Source organism: Chanodichthys erythropterus, chromosome 5 (assembly GCF_024489055.1).
Source record: "Chanodichthys erythropterus isolate Z2021 chromosome 5, ASM2448905v1, whole genome shotgun sequence".
In the NCBI taxonomy this organism is placed as follows: domain Eukaryota; kingdom Metazoa; phylum Chordata; class Actinopteri; order Cypriniformes; family Xenocyprididae; genus Chanodichthys; species Chanodichthys erythropterus.
This window is the reverse complement of record NC_090225.1, coordinates 37,155,310-37,172,691: the sequence shown is the minus strand read 5'-3', so window position 1 is coordinate 37,172,691 and position 17,382 is coordinate 37,155,310. Positions and strand designations below refer to the sequence as shown.

General features: G+C 36.7%; 1 protein-coding gene across 6 annotated transcripts in view; it reads right to left on the bottom strand.

Moving 5' to 3' along the window:
• thada (THADA armadillo repeat containing) overlaps positions 1 to 17,382 on the bottom strand; it is a 130,611-nt gene that overhangs the window by 29,618 nt on the left and 83,611 nt on the right. For all 6 annotated transcript variants that reach the window (XM_067387007.1, XM_067387008.1, XM_067387009.1 and 3 more), the window contains 3 exons: positions 16,844 to 17,012; positions 5,298 to 5,410; positions 1,701 to 1,783 (listed from right to left, as the gene is read on the bottom strand). In XM_067387007.1, coding sequence (XP_067243108.1) covers positions 1,701 to 1,783; positions 5,298 to 5,410; positions 16,844 to 17,012 — 365 coding nt within the window. The remainder of the gene's footprint in view (positions 1 to 1,700; positions 1,784 to 5,297; positions 5,411 to 16,843; positions 17,013 to 17,382) is intronic.

Sequence of the window (17,382 nt, the reverse complement as noted above, 5' to 3'; positions counted from 1 at the left end):
ATGTTTGAGTCCCTCAGTTGTCCTCAGTGTGAAAAGATGGATCTCAAAATCATACAGTCACTGGAAAGGGTTCAAATATGCAAAAGATTTTTCTGAAGAACATTACGCAGTTTAATTGTTCAGGACAAACAAGGGGCTCATGAACAACTATCCATCCATAAAAAAGCCTTGGATCATACAGGTAATGACACAGTATTAAGAATCAAGGGTATGTAAAGTTTTATATATATATATTTTTTTTATACACTTATTTTCATAATTATACACCACATTTCATAATGTGTCCAGATATTTTATTTATGTTTATTAAAACTTTTTTGCAACTTATTATCTTTAATGGTGATTCTCATAACTATAATACATTGGGGCTTATGTATTACAGTAAATATGCTGTGATATATATAGCTGCTTTGAATGAGTTTTTAAATTTAAATCAAAATAAATTTTAAAATGCAACATGCAAAATGCAAAAAAAAAAAAAAAAAAAAAGGTCTTAATGGTCTTATTATCTTAATGGTTGCTCCAATTGTGTATTTCTTTCTTCAGGGGAAAAATAAATAAATAAATAAATAAATAAATAAAGATCTTTTCGCAGAAAGATTTTCCCATACAATGTAAGCAACTGTGACAAGGTTACGCAAGTTGCAAAAGGAAAAAAAGAACCATAAACTTGGCCATATGCCTTGTGTGCTACAGTATATTTCAAGTCTTCTGAAGTCCTACATTTGGTTTGATGTTCATAAAAACAAATTGCATTGTTTCTTACATGTCTCTCTACTGCATTGTTTCTTACATGTCTCTCTACTGAAAGCCACATGGTAAGTTTGAATATGAGCAAGCACAAATGAAATTTAACAGCTATGGCATAAGGGAAGATTTTAAGTGTGTAACAATCAGAATTTTGGTGTATCTCACAAAAAAAAAAAAAAAAAAAAAAAAGTCATACGACTTCAGAAGACTTCTATATATAGCTATAGACTACTTTTTCAGTTGATTTTTTTTGGTCATCTTTTAACTTTTAACTTTTACTTTTTTTTAACAGCTCCTTTTTATCATCTGCTTTCATAGTATGGCAAAGAACAGTGTGAACATTCAGCCTAGCATCACTTTTTGTGTTAATCCAGTACAAAGTAAGTCATATGGGTTTGACAAAGTCAGTTGACAGTTTTTATTTATAGGTGATTCCTTAAACTGAGAGAGGAAAACACCAGACAGAGTTTGAAATATAGAGATAGAGTAAAATTTATGTTAAGAGAAATGAAAGGAAAGGTAGATTAAGAGGGTGTTAAGACTGAGAGTACAGGGAAGAGTGTAAAAATAAATCTCTGCACAGCACAAGGCGCGTGTGTGTGTGTGTGAGTGCACCCATCATTTGTTATGTAAGTGATGGCAGGCGGGTGGGACTGTAAAAGTATGCTTGTTTTAAAATGATAAACACCGCCACCATGCCCACATGTGTGCGACACATGGGGCCGGCAAACATGCAGGGGCTGCCCCTTTTAACTGGGTCACACGGGCACAATTGTGCCATCTGTCAGAGATAGTTTAGCATTTTTCTTATATCAAAGACCCACAGGCCTCCAGCACACTCAAAATAACACACTCTCAAGAATTTCCTTGGTATATAAACTAGACTGGAAGCTACACATTTGAAAACAAACACATAACACTTATTTTGAGATGATGTTTTGAGCTCTTACCTGACACAGGAACTGGAATACAACCACAAAGACAGCCCAGCAGGTCTAGAAACGCACCACGTGTTACCAGACATAGATTCCGCCTGTCAAGTGTGTGTAAGAGAGATTAAGTTTATGATTATTTTATACTTCATAGCATTTCATTGCATTTGTACAGAAACAACACTTTATTTTTCAAGTGTGACATACACAGGAATACAACATGAATTTTGAAGGAGATGTCATTTTGAAGGAGATGTCATTATTGAAATTTTAAAGTAGAAATTCAGGCAAATGCAGAAAGTGTAATTCACATAAAATGCAATTAACTAATTTAACAATTAACTTAATGACTATTTATTTATCCAATTTACAGGACCCGTGAGGTAGATAAGCCAAATAATATTAATCCAATTACGGTTCGTCTCAGGATCTGTAATGTATGTTTTATGCCTGTAGGAAAACTTATATTACCATCTACTGTCAAAATTGGGAAATGCATCCTATCTGACCAGAAGTGCTGATAAAACATATGAAGAAATAAATGACCAGAAGGGGGATATCAAAACAAGATGCATGGAAATGGCCGTATGTGTCGAAACACTTTTGAGTCACTGTATTATAGTCAGAGTGACTGATAATGTATCCTGACTGCAATAGAGAGCAATTAAGTTCACACTAATTGTAGATGCTGAGGATAAAGCATCACATGTGCTGCCCATGGGCATAAAGGGAATTCTGGGACCTGTATCTCAGACCAACTGCAGGGGTAACATTTGTGGGAGAGTGTGAATGTGTGTATGGATAGAAACAGGGGTGAGTATATGGAAGAGTGAATCAGTTATGTGTGTGTGTACAGCAAACGCTCATGGGTATGGGCGAGAACAAGAGGGCCAGTGTTCAGGGCTGACGTAAGTATTTCATCACTGAGATATTAATAACACAAACTCTCCCTCTCTTTGAATGCCTGGCTTCATCTTTTTGTGTCCCTCTGTTGCTCTTTAAACACAAAATATCACTCCGAATTCAACAAATTTACCAAGCTAAGGATTATGGGGAACTACGGTCAGATGTTTGTGATCTCTGTCATTATCTTTATACCTCCATCTCCGGTTTCTCTTTCACTCTTCTGGCAGTTTCATACCAGCTTTCTAAATGTTCCCTAAATCTCTTCGTTGGATATGTTTGAAATGGTATACTCCCATACTAGCCTTATTAGAAATGCAGTATGTACACAGTGTGGACATTTTGTCTATGCATGGAGTACTTGGATAACCTACTACATTTGCCAAATTGTGCAATATACAAGAGAACAATGTATCCCAAAATGCGTTCAACTTAACATTCCCTTTCCAGTATTAGGAAAGAAACAACAGAATTTCATCTACTTCTTGACTCATTATTTGATTGAACTTCTAAAAGGTTAGTCATTTTAGAAAAAAACTGGGCTAACAAGAGGGAAAAAAGTAAATAAAAAATTAGTGATCGACCGATGTATCGGTTTACCGATATTTTTCCCGATATTTAAGCATTTTTCCATAATCGGGTATCGGTTTTGTAATATCGGATTCGCCGATTTACGGCGCCATCTTGTGGCCGTTTTGAGACTTCCTCCGTCTGAGGAGATCAGTCAACAACAACTCAGTGCACAGGTAAAGTATATGTTCTACTTGGGTTGCTTTAATTAATCAACTTTATTTAACATAACCGACATGCACAAATGAGATCTGAGACATAAATTCCTGATATAGTTAATTTATGCAGCTTGTTTCTAAACAATTGAGACGAACTCATTGAGTCACGTAGTGTAATTCGTCATGTCCTGCCCCAATAAAGACGTAACTTTACATGAATTAAATAAAACAGACGTGAATGAGTGCATGTTGAAAATAAAAGCGCTGAATTTAATTCTCTATTTGTTGTATTTGCTCACCATTAGTCTAGAAGAAAAAGTTTGTTCATATTGCTTAGCAACTGACGGATGATCAGGAGGCTTAAGCACGGCCACTGAATGAAACTTTTGACAAGATTATCTTGTTTAAACACCCTAGATTATATTATCATTTACTACATAATTATTTCGCTAATATACATAAATATAGCCTACTGCTTTGTGGAAATTAATTATTTATTATCTCCATGCGCGATCGCGGTTGATTAAGTTATAGTCAAACAGCACTTTGTCAGTTGGCATTTCATGATTTAACGTTAAATTAAATTTAGATCATAAAATGCCAACTGGCAACCTTATTAGATTATATAATCATTTGATTTACTACATAACCATTATTTAGTTAATACAAATCTAAATAAATGCAGCTCTGTGGAAATTAATTAATATCTCCACACGCGATCGCGGTTGAGTAGCCCAATTTATAGTTTTGTGTAAATGCATAGATAAGTTACAGCACTTTATCAGAAAGCATTTCATGATCTATAGCCTAGACTGACAAAACATAATAATTAATAACACTAGTTGGAAAATGCAATGATGTATGCTGTTTTGTTTGTTACTTTCCTGACAATGTTATATATTCCAGCTAATATTACATTTACATTTAACATTATATTTACATTACTTTACTGAATACATATTATTCAGTAAAGTTTTTTTTTTTTGTATGCAAGGAGGGAGTGATTGTTATAAATAAAATGGTTTGTTCAGCTCATTTGTGTTGTAATAATTGTCAAAAACAGAAGTATAACAGTTAATAAATATCGGTTCTGCATATCGGTTATCGGGTACATAAACATGCAAATAATCGGTATCTGTTATAAAAAAATCAATATCGGTCGATCACTATAAAAAATAACCAACCAACCAACCAAAAAAAAAAAAGAAAAAAAAAGTGAATAAACTGCGTGACTTTGGCAGTTTGTGTTCCGAAGATGAACGAAGGTCTTACGGGTGTGGAACAACATGAGGGTAATTAATGACAGAAGTTTCATTTTTGGGTAAACTAACCCTTTAAGTTATTTTAGTACATTAGGTTAAAATAAATGAAAATTAGAAACGTTGCTGTGCCAACTAGCTGATTTTGTTATTTTTTTAAATAATTTATTTTAGTTCAATTTATTTTAGTTTAAGTTAACTACAATAATACCGATTAGGACTCTACTCAATGAATGAAATGACAACAGCACTTTCATGAGACAATATAGCATATAATTGTTTGAAATAGTTGTATGCCGTTTCACATACTTCTCTAGCAGGCAGCATACAGTGTATATTGTCCAGTATGCTAATATTCCATTGCCAACTTGTTCCATCTTCCTCAACTATTCCAAAATATCTCTCACTCATTAAGGAGTTTGTTATAAAGCATCAGTATGGATGAGTGAGAGTGGTCAAAGGTCATGTGGCCATGACACTCTCCCTGCAGCGCTGCTGTCAATGCGCTGGGTCAGTAAGCAGAGGTCAGCCTTTGAAACAGGAGCTCAAAACACAGAGCGCTCAATTTATACACCAATGATTTGCCATATTATTTTGTAAAAGAATGTTATTAGCAAAAGCTGAACCAAAATTGCTTGTATGCACACTGTTTTTGCTGATATATATGCACATATATATCAGCAAGATGAAAGTTGAGACCAATGTATAACCCTGACAGTACCCACCTTGTAGCGAGCCACATCCGTGGAAAAATGGCACTGGAGAGGTCATAGTCCTGCTTATTTTCTGGCTGGGGTCTGTGTGTGTCAGTCAAGTAGGAATGTAACAATGCGAGAACCTGTGAAGGAGATGGTACAATTTTACTATGAGAATAAGTTGGAGAGAAAGAGATAGAATGTTCATAAAGAAAAAAATATGCAGAGAGAGATCAGTGCCATCAGACTATAGTGAAATAAACAGATCAGAAAGATTTTAGACTGATCAGAAACAGAGATCAGACAGAGAAAACCAAGAGTCTGTATTCCCATTAGGGGTGGGACAAAATATCGATATGGCGATATATCGCCATCCTTCTCTGTGCGATACGAGAATCGTATCGCTGCGGCAAATATCGATATTTTAATTAAAAAAAATAAAGCGCTATATATAGATTTCTTTGCTCAAAACGTCCTACTTCAAGGCGGCGCTCGACACATGAATGAGGGAAAAGTGAACTTAAGTTAACTAGCCTAAGAAAAAGAGGTTATTAACAGGATGGCGGACAGCAGTGTGAGTAAAATAGATGCCCCAGCCACGTTTAAGTTCAAAGTCTTGACGCACTTTTATACCATTGATATGACAGTCGTAGACATCTTTGACGTTCTTCACCGAGCACTTAGATATACACGGGAGCATTCGAAAGCATATATTAGGGATCTTCTGATAGACGCCTGCTTTCGAACGCTCCCGTGTATATCTAAGCGCTTGAAGAACGTCAAAGGGTCTGTTTGCACCTGGTGACTTCATGCATTTTCTATGATTGGATAGCTATCTGATCGTGAAAAGACCAGGTCTAAATGCCTAAATGCCTAAAAACGCATTTGAGACGGATTTAAATCCGATCGCTCAAACCACTTCAGGAGATGGTCTGGGACGCATTCCAGTCAAAACTGTCTATGCTCAGTCTAAATGCATCTGGTTGTTGAAACTACATATGTAAATTTTACTTCTCCCAAAAATACTAAAACTGAAACATGTGAGAGTCAGATATGACAACGCTACTGCATCACACATCGCCGCAGATCTCTTCAGCAAGCTGACACACAAACTGCCGCATATGAAAGTGAAAGTAAGTCGCAGACGCATAACACACAATTATCTTCATTAAAAGTAATGAGACCTTATACCAGTGCTGTTGCCGCTCTCTCCTATTGCAGTCTTTGATTTTGAAATTAACTGATGGTCAATAAAATGCACCTCATATTTCTTGCTTTCGGTGACGTGAACTCTATTAAATGTACATATAAGATCGGATTTATCGGTTAACCTGCACTTAACCTTTTCATGTGCATTTTGTTTTCATGTTAAGACCAATATCGCGATGTATCATTATAGGATTGTCTAGCGATATATCGATTATCGCAGAAACGCTGACTCGCGATATTATTGTTATCGTGAGCCATTTATCGTGATCGTATCGTGAGGTACCATCCGATTCCCACCCCTAATTCCCATTGCAATCTTGCTAAGTATTTTATTATCTCATTTACTTTTACCCATAAAAAGGCACAATATGTAGTACTTTTGGACTGAAATATCCAAAAACCACTAGAACAGTGTTATATATTTTGTTGACTTGTGTACTTACATTATCCTAGTTGTTTCCAAGAATTGTTAAATCCAGAGAAATAAGCAATTTTAACCAGGACACGAACTGTGTCCATGCATCGCCTATCAATGACATTATAGCTGCGTTACCCTCGATTTCCAAGGGAAGGGAACAACTGTTTGGATACATTTTAGACAGAAAACTAATCATTGTAATACAGCTCAACACGTTTAGTCTTAGGCCTATTGTTTGAATCTCGTTTTCTTGATTTTCCACGAGTACCATGTTTTTATCATGCCTCAGAGAAAAACACTATTTTGTCAAGTGGCTAACATAGCATAATCAGATGCAGCTTTATTTTTGGTAACAGTAATACAGCATTTTCTCTGTCATACAATATGTTTTAAAATTAACACAAGCCATCCAGCATTTATTAATACGACATTATAATATCGATCTAGCTTAAACAGCGCTGCGTTACCCCACATGTGCTTGACCGGAAGAAGCGTCGACTGTGGCATAATAAAAGTTCCGCTGCTCTCCAGCCATGTGTCGTGCTTGTCTCTCATTAGCAATCGCTCCACTCGGCCCTGCTCTGCTTCATACTACAGTAACATTAATAATCTCATCCATGACTGATGAACATGAGTCCCGTTCCGATTCTTTTTCACCAGCTGTGAGGTGAAAATGACAAATATGATTCTGTGCTCAATCACGCTGTCATCAAGCTACGCCTTCGTTTTGAATAGGAAACCTCTAGCAAAAATGACATATTGTGCATTTAATAGTGATCACAGATCAGAGATAGAGAGATCAGACTTAAATCAGAGAGATCAGTCAGAGAAAAGAGAGAAAGAGATCAGAGAGATCAATCAAAGAGATTAGATAGAAAAATCAAAGACAGATAAATCAGAGAGAGAGAGAGACAGAGAGAGATCAGAGACATGAGATAGATATCAAAGTGAGTTATCAAATACTAAATCAGCCAATCAATCAATAAATAAGGAATCAGACTGGTGAATCAGTGAGAGTTTAGAAAGAGGTCAAGAGAATACATACAGATTATTCAGAGAGAGAGAGAGAGGACAGGAGACATCAGAATGTGAAATGTCAAATACATAAATAAAAGATCTGACAAATAAGAGAGGGATTCGATAGAAAAAAATCAGAGAGAGAGAGAGAGAGAGAGAGAGAGAGAGAGAGAGAGAGAGAGAGAGAGAGAGAGAGAGAGAGAGAGAGAGAGAGAGAGAGAGAGATCAGACAGAGAAAATCAAAAATCAATCAATCAATCACTAAGGGATCAGACTGGGAAATCAGTGAGAGGTTAAAAAGAGGTCAAAGAGAAAATTCAGGCAGATAAATCAGAGAGATCAGACAGAGACATAAAAAAAAGATCAGAGAAAGAAGAGATAAATCTCAAGGGATCAAATGGATTAGAGAGAATCATACAGAGGCATCAGAGACCAAAAAGAAATGAGACAGAGATCTGATCAGAGATCAGACAGATAAATCATAGAAGTATCAGATAAAGAAATCAGAGAGAGATAAGACATAAATGTAAAAGAGACATCAGACAGATGAATCAGGAATCAGACATATAAACCAAAAAGGATCAGACAGATAAATCACAGAGGAATCAGGTATCAGACTGCAATTGAAAAGACACCAGACAAATTAGAAAGATGGATCAGATTCTTCATTAGTTCATCTTTCTTATTTCGAAAGATATCAGACAGAAATTATATGAAAAAAAAAAAAAAAACCCTGTTACTTCCTAAGTTCTTCTTTCTTAATCATTTGCTCAAATAACAGTTTTATTTTTCATTACATATAACATTCTATAGAGATATAAAATGAAGGATGGCTCTATGCATGCCTGGCTAAAGACTGTACAAAAGGCTGAAATAGTCTCTTTACTGGGTTACAGCCGCAATGTGGAAGCCACTCATTATGCTCCGGGAGGGAGAGGCACAGGGCAAAACAAGTTTGACCATGAAATACCAGGCATGGCGTTGAAGCTGCGGACACCCCCCGACACTAGCGGCCCACACCCTGTATCCCACACATCTAGCTTGCACCGTCGGGTGGGAAGGCCCATGACGACCGGCCTCTTCTGCGCCCTCGGAGGAAAGTGTGTGTATTTATAGTGATGAACTACACAACTTGTGACCGACCACAAACCGATGGCAGTGGCTAAGAGCAAAAATAAACACCCCATAGAGGTCCATAATTCAGCGTACAGAGAGCCGTGCACACATTTAGAAAGGAAACATGCACAAACAAACACCAGCATAAAGCCTGAATGCAGTGCTAGATGCTGACCTTTGACACACTAAGGCCGTTGAGTTGACTGTCAAATAAGACTGCAAGGAAATGTTTTAAAAGCCAGCCTGTGGGCGGATGCTTTTATGAGAAGATTTGAAAAGTCTGGACACAACCTGAATCTAATTAAGCTAATTTGTCTCATCAGTTTGACTATTATTTCTAAGATTTTCCTTACCAAAGAAACAAATCTTGTGTGAGTGGGTGTTTCAAGGCCGATTGAAGTGATCACTAAATCCAGACCTTTGGCAGCAATGCACAACAGTGGAGGAACAACACAAATAAAATGACAACATGTCCTAACCAGGTGGGATGATACAATTTTCCTGTGAGATATAATTTACTTGTTAATACTGAGAAAAAAAGAAAAGAAAAAAAAAATCATGCAAGACGCAATACATAGCAGATCAGGATAGACCCAAAATGTTTTGCACCGTGGTATTTTACACCAATGAAGTCTCACTGTGGTTGGAGCTACTAGCATAAAAATATGGATACATTCCTTTCCATTTTGAAGTAGTTTGAGAAATATTCAGGTTTTTTGTTTTTTTTTGGTTTGCAAGAAAAGAGCACCATTACACAAATAAATACACAAACTTAGAACAATCCTCACATAAACCCATAATAAATGCCACCTGTGCCCGTCCTACCTGTCTAACAGAAGTCTAAGTTACCAAAGTCTGCACTGCATAATCTATAGCCTAAATTAAATATAGATAATCATTATTAAACAACAGCAGTGATTCATTTTCTGTTACCTCTGTTCTTTCATTATCTTCAATGACAGACGGCATTACTGGTTGCTGTCATTTTAAGAGCTTCTGCTGCTGCACATGATGCAGATCTCACACGCGTCCCACTTTCTCACAACTGTTTACTTTTGTTTTAAGACTTTATTTAACTCATTTAAGGCTGCCCTTATGAGGATACTCGACAAAAACTGATATTTTTGGCATTATTTTGCGTGTTATTGTTCAAGCATGACAGAAAAATGGTGCGCGTCTTTCTGTGCGTCGTGTATGTGACAGGACATTGACAGACGTTCTCTTTTGGGGCGTTTAAATTTTTTAAAAGCATTTGCATGAATAAGAGCTTGATCATGTATTGTAATGCTAGCCAAAGGTTGATCGGAAAAAAAAAATGATGCTGTGTTAATTGCGTTAATATTTTTAATGCGTTAAACTGGCATTATAGTGGCATAAAAAAAAAAAAAAAGCAAAAAAAAAACCCCCCCCAAAAAAACGCATTAACGTTGACAGCACTAATATTAACTAATGTTAACAAACGAGACTTTATTGTAAAGTATCACCAATACATCTCTGTCTGATGTCTTTATACTAATGAACATTTATTTGATATGAACATATTATTAGTTGACATTTTAAAATTGCATTTCTCATTTAAAAGTAAATCTTCTTTGTCACTGAAGAGGGGAGGGAAAAAAAAAAGTAATTGGGCTGTTTTCCATTTAAAAATAAATAAATAAATTAATTAATTAAAAAAACAGACTGGGACTGCTTTAAAAAAGGAATAAATAAATAAATAAATAAATATTGAACTGATCTCAGTTAAAAACAACAACAACAACAAAAGACATGCACACAATTTTAGGATCGGCTGAATCAGTACACAGTACACTATGTGTGTACGTGTGGAAGACCCACATTGAGTGCAGTATGTCTGCTGATCTGATTTACTGTTTTCAAAACACACAGTGGATTAATTTCCCTGTGGAAACTGGATGTTACCTAGGACTTTTTGCAAAAAAGAAGCTGTTGCCGAGGTGTCAGGTTAGGTTAGTGCTGCTCAATCTGTTTCCCTCGTTAGCCGGCTTCTAAAAGGAACCAGTGAGTTGTGTCAACAGGGATTTTTAGGTGAACTCTGCAGGGTTCAAGCATTTTACTCGGCAGAGCTGGTTTTGTAATCAAAATGGCACTTTGAAACATTGTGCTGACACTTCTTCATTTCATCCTGGTATCAACACTCTGTAATGCAAATCAAGGTTTGTGGGTGTGTTGTCTATACAGTGAAGCTATTTTTATGTAGGCTTACACACATCCGACTCAACAGAAAACAAAAAGTCTGTAATTCAGACCCTAGACAGCATCTGAAACCAGTTTTTCTCCAACCCACACACTTTGTATTTCACTATCTCCTGCCATATCGTTTTTTTTTGTTTGTTTCTTTGTTTTTTAAACAAACACATTGTAACATTTGCTTATGGTCAGCAATGTCCAAAGAAAAGTTAAAGTGATGAATTATTTGTACTACAGAGTCAAATTGTGATTAGACTTTTTGGTGGGTGATATCTAAAAGTTAGAATATCAACAGAAACTTGGGAAAAGGTTCTTTGACTCAAATTTGAACAATATATTTTATGCAAAGTTATGATCAGTCTTATGATGGGTTCAGAGTACACAATAACAATCCGATTTTGGCACGATCTGTTTGACGAAGACTGTCATGGTGAATCATAAACAACAACAGGACACAAGAATCGATTGTTTTATCTTGTATAGTTTGTCCAAAAACGTAGGCAGCTGATTTGTTGCCTCGCTGCCTTATCAGACAATGACATTGTAGGCAGCGTTTCCGCATGATGGTACCTCACAAAACTGATTTCAGACAGACTTCTGAGGCAGCTTAATGGTTTAATGATCATACGGCAAAACAGAGAGAGCCTTGGTGATAACTAAGCGAACATTAAATTACTACAATAGTAATTTCTTGCTGGAAATGACATTAGAAATGGAAAACATTGGTCAAAAATGTACATTAACACAAACTGGCAAGAAGGTTTTTTGTTTTTGTTTTTTTGGTTTGCAAGAAAAGAGCACCATTACACAAATAAATACAAAAACTTAGAACAATCCTCACATAAACCCATAATAAATGTCACCTGTGCCCGTCCTACCTGTCTAACAGAAGTCTAAGTTACCAAAGTCTGCACTGCATAATCTATAGCCTAAATTAAATATAGATAATCATTATTAAACAACAGCAGTGATTCATTTTCTGTTACCTCTGTTCTTTCATTATCTTCAATGACAGACGGCATTACTGGTTGCTGTCATTTTAAGAGCTTCTGCTGCTGCACATGATGCAGATCTCACACGCGTCCCACTTTCTCACAACTGTTTACTTTTGTTTTAAGACTTTATTTAACTCATTTAAGGCTGCCCTTATGAGGATACTCGACAAAAACTGATATTTTTGGCATTATTGTGCGTGTTATTGTTCAAGCATGACAGAGAAATACATTCTGGCGCACCGTCCATGCGCACAATGGTGCGCGTCTTTCTGTGCGTCGTGTATGTGACAGGACATTGACAGACGTCAAGAAGGCATATTTATTTTTTTAGCTTCACTGTCACATAACGGAAAGCACAGAACTGTGGGATATCAAAGGCAGCAAAGGATATATTTAAGTTGCCTTGAAAGATCGATCAGATGAAGGTATCTCAGAAGACAGGAAGTAAAGGCAACATTGGATTCGGACGTGCCTTGATGCCTTCCTACCTTGGAATCCATCCTCCGAAGGCAGTATTTTTAAGCTTTTGGATGTAGCTTTAGTGGATGACAACCACTGTCGTGCATGTGACACTTCACAACGTCCCAACGGTTTTTTTTTTTTTTTTTTTTGGTCCTCCACGATGGGTTCTGTCACATCTGTGACTTTGACCAATAAGAGTACAGAAGCTCTTCCGTACACAGCTTTCAAACATGGCGAAATTAAAGAGACGATGGTATTGGTGCTCCTAGGTGGAATTATGCAATGGAGGAAAGGTTCGTGAAGCTATAGCAACAATATCCCTGCTTTTATAATGTTTCCTCGAGGGACTACCATGACAGAGTGACAAAAGATAAATGCTGGCAAACAATAGCAGTGGTGCTTCAGCAACCGGGTGAGTACTGGAATTAGCATTAAGCTAATACTTTAGTTGTTTGTTTACACTTCTGTTTCCAAAAGTCAGTAGCTAGTTCCGCCTTCTCAACGTTGTTAAAGACGGCAAATGATGACTGGTCAGGAAGCAATGTGTAGTCTGACATGTTTTTGTTATCAAGAACTTAGCAGTCAAAATCGCATACTCTGACGTAGTAAACAGACAATAATGTTGTGTATTCTGAACTGGCATTAAAGAAAAAGTTTAGATGACTAACTTGTAAGACTAGTCTAAGCAGTTTAGGCAACCAGCCATGTTTGTCATGATGAAACCGCCTAGTAAACATCCTAAACATCTTAAATACTAGGGCTGGGCGATGTATCGAATGCTTTTGTCACGCGCATTTCTTCAGTAAAGCCGGTTCCCTGATTGCCGCTAAATCGCCATCACCTGCTTTCAAATGAAGCAGCATTTAATAGACAGAGCCGTAGTTCACTGATAAGACACGCAATATCGCGTTCAATATCGACGGCGATACATATCGATATTGAACGCGATATTGCGTGTCTTATCAGTGAACTACGGCTCTGTCTATTAAATGCCGCTTCATTTGAAAGCAGGTGATGGCGATTTAGCGGTAATCAGGGAACCGGCTTTACTGAAGAAATGCGCGTGACAAAAGCATTCGATACATCGCCCAGCCCTATTAAATACCATACCAACCACATAACAATAGCCTAGAAACCACTGAGAACATCCTATGTTTTGCAAGTCCCATTCACATTTAGTTATAATATAAAGTTATAAAATGTAGTTATAAAAACTACATTTAGTAGTTATCATTGCCATTCTCACAACACATTAAAGACTCACTTCAGTTTAAAGTGGTAGTTCACCCAAAAATTAAAGTTTTGAAAATGCATTATGAGTGTGAGTAAATTATGATAAAATTTTAATTTTTGGGTGAACTATGCTGTAAAAGATTTTATAACAAACACAGTCACAAAAACAAAGCCATGCATAGGCAGTGCCATCTTTATCCATCTCTTAGCTGATGCTGCGGTACACACGTACACCACTCCAGCATGCAGTTCAGGTATTCGCATCAGATAGCAAAATGAGGGCAGTTCTACGATGAAAACGTTATCACTAGCTGATCTGAACATACTTCACACCATAAGTCCCCCCCCCCACAGTTCCCCATCACACACATACAAGATGTGCAGCATCTGTTATCTGTTCCTAATCTAGTCATACACACAAACATCCAGAATTTCCATATTCAAAGAGTCAAGAGAGAGTCACTGTGACACAGTGAATCGAAAACAACATGGTTAAATACAGGAAAATAAAGTGCCCTTCCACTATCCATTTCCCTTTCTTCTGTTATCTCTTTCATAGTGCATGTAATTCTCTTTTTATTTTTTTATTTTTTTTTTTAAATATGCTTGGTCTTTTACAATGCAAACAATCAAATTGGAAGGGGACTGTATTCTTTTTTTTTGGAATAATTAAAAAAAAAAAAAAGTAACTTTGCAACTACGTCAACTAACTCTAATTAGAGTATTAGCAAAATGTAGACTGTTAGGAGAGTGTTAGGTTAGGGTTAGGTGTTAGAGTTCAGGTTAGTAGAATAAGTTGACATGTAGTTGCAAAGTTACTTATAGTCAGTAGAATTTCTGTTGGGGACCATTAAAATAAAATGTTAGCAGACATTAAGTAAACAGTCTACTAATACTCTAAGGAGAGTTAGTTGACATGTAGTTGCAAAGGTAATTAGTAGAATGTCTAAAGTGGACTATCGAAACAGTTACTAATACATTTTTTAAATAAATATGTTCAAACTAAAAAAGTGTACATATAAAAATATCACTACCTTTCAGATGTTTGGGGTCAGTACAAATTTTTTATGTTACTGAAATAAAGTCTCTTTTCAGCGCTCAACATTAACGTTTGTCTGCTTGTCCAGGAAAAGTGAATTTTCTGAGTCAACAAGAAAAGGTAATTCAAAATTCAACAGGAATTGGCGAAGTCACACAGTGACAGATTGCTAACACAGCTGGTCCATGCAGTAATGTGTCGGGCAGAAAATCCAAAGTGTGGAAACATTTTGAGAGAGTAAAGAATGATGCTCGCTCTATAGTTAACATTAACCTAGATAAAGGTAAATTATATTAGAATTATATTAGGCACATATTCAAGTGTTCCTGCTGAGTGTGGAAGCTAAATTAGTACTGTGCTTACGTCCATGAGCACGGGGATGGGGGGTGGGGGTGGGGGGGGATGTGCTTATAGTGATGGCAAGTCAGTTATAGCCTAATTGTCCATATTGTTGTAAATATTTTATTTATTCATTTTTACACAATGTATATTTATTTTGTTTGTGTTCTGACCACTGAAAAACTTAGTTTTCATTTGTAGTTAAGGCTACTTGTCCATTGGTCTAATTATGTTTGCAGTGGTATTTCTATTTTAGGTGTGTCGGTTGGTTGGTTGGTTGGTATGTCGGTTGGTTGGTTGGTTGGTATGTCGGTTGGTTGGTTGGTTGGTATGTCGGTTGGTTGGTTGGTTGGTTGGTATGTCGGTCGGTTGGTTGGTTGGTATGTCGGTCGGTTGGTTGGTTGGTATGTCGGTCGGTTGGTTGGTTGGTATGTCGGTCGGTTGTTTGGTTGGTATGTCGGTCGGTTGTTTGGTTGGTATGTCGGTCGGTTGGTTGGTTGCAGTACAAGGGACAACAGGTTCATAATTATATTCCAGCTGCTTCATGAACTTTTTAACTGCATGGCATGATAAGAAATAGATTTTGAGGGGGTTCTGGTGAAGGAGTGAGAAGTATTTTAGGAATGAAACTCTCATATTGCTTCTTCTTGAGAGTCACCATCCTAGATTATAACTGTGCACACTCATTCTTTTAACTTCATGAGGTGCATCCTGGGATGCTTTTAAATATATACGGCTTAATAATAATAATAATAATATCCCTGCTTCGGACCTCAATGATTCCGAATTCCCTCCACAGGAGCTTTGGGTAGATATGATGACTGTCATGGCAGGAGAGAACACCAAATCCAGTTCTTCCCTTACCTGAGCACATCTTCATCCCAGCTACAGATATGTCAGTCTCTCTCTCTCCACACACATATGCTCGCAGACAATTCAGGTTTCATGCCCAGAAAGCTTCTTTAGTGTCAAAACTACAACATTTTACCGTCTCTATCCATAATTATCTCTTAAGCTTCTAGTTCATATGTTGATGCTGTTATATAACTTGAAATTCCCTTTGAGGTTCAATTTTCCATGTCTATCAGTTCTATCAAATAATATCTATTATGTCAGAGGCATGGCATAGTGGTTAGCGAAAATGCTGACAGATTGAAATGTGGAGCATTGTTTGCTTGTTGTACTAACAATATTTTTTTTTCTATTATTAAACATTTCTGCAAAAAAACAAACAAACAAACAAACAAAAACTAACATACAAACAAACAAAAAAACGTGCAACTTGCAATGTTATGCCGCAATGCTGCAAACACAATGTTTTTAATTGTTTCAAAGGGGAATAATTCAGGTACCAGCATCTTTCAGAAAATGGCATATTGGATAATTTAAAGCTAATTTATAACATCATTTAAAATGGATTTAAAAATATATATATTTTCCCCCGATTATTTATACTCTTGTAAGATGCTGCGTATGTAATGTAACACAATATAATTGATTGCTGTACAGAGCATGTGACTAAGGAGGATTCACAAACCTGAAGCAATGTTCCATGGATGTGGTTTTGTTGGATTCCTGGTCCAGGTTCTTCAGGCAGCTCCTCCAGTAGAGTTTGGATAGTGGAGGGAACTTGGGTCACCAGAACAAAAGGAACCAGGGCTCTCGCTGCCATTTCACGTGTGCGGTACACTGCTGAGTGACCACACCTAAAAAAAAAATTTAAAAAAAATGCAGTACAAGGGACAACAGGTTCATAATTATATTCCAGCTGCTTCATGAACTTTTTAACTGCATGGCATGATAAGAAACAGATTTTGAGGGGGTTCTGGTGAAGGAGTGAGAAGTATTTTAGGAATGAAACTCTCATATTGCTTCTTCTTGAGAGTCACCATCCTAGATTATAACTGTGCACACTCATTCTTTTAACTTCATGAGGTGCATCCTGGGATGCTTTTAAATAGCACCGAAAGAGTTCACATGTACTGTACAATCTGCATACAGTAAAAACTGTATTGTTGTGAAATATTTCAATTTAAAAAAAACAACAAAAAAAACGTAACGTAATTTATTTTTGTG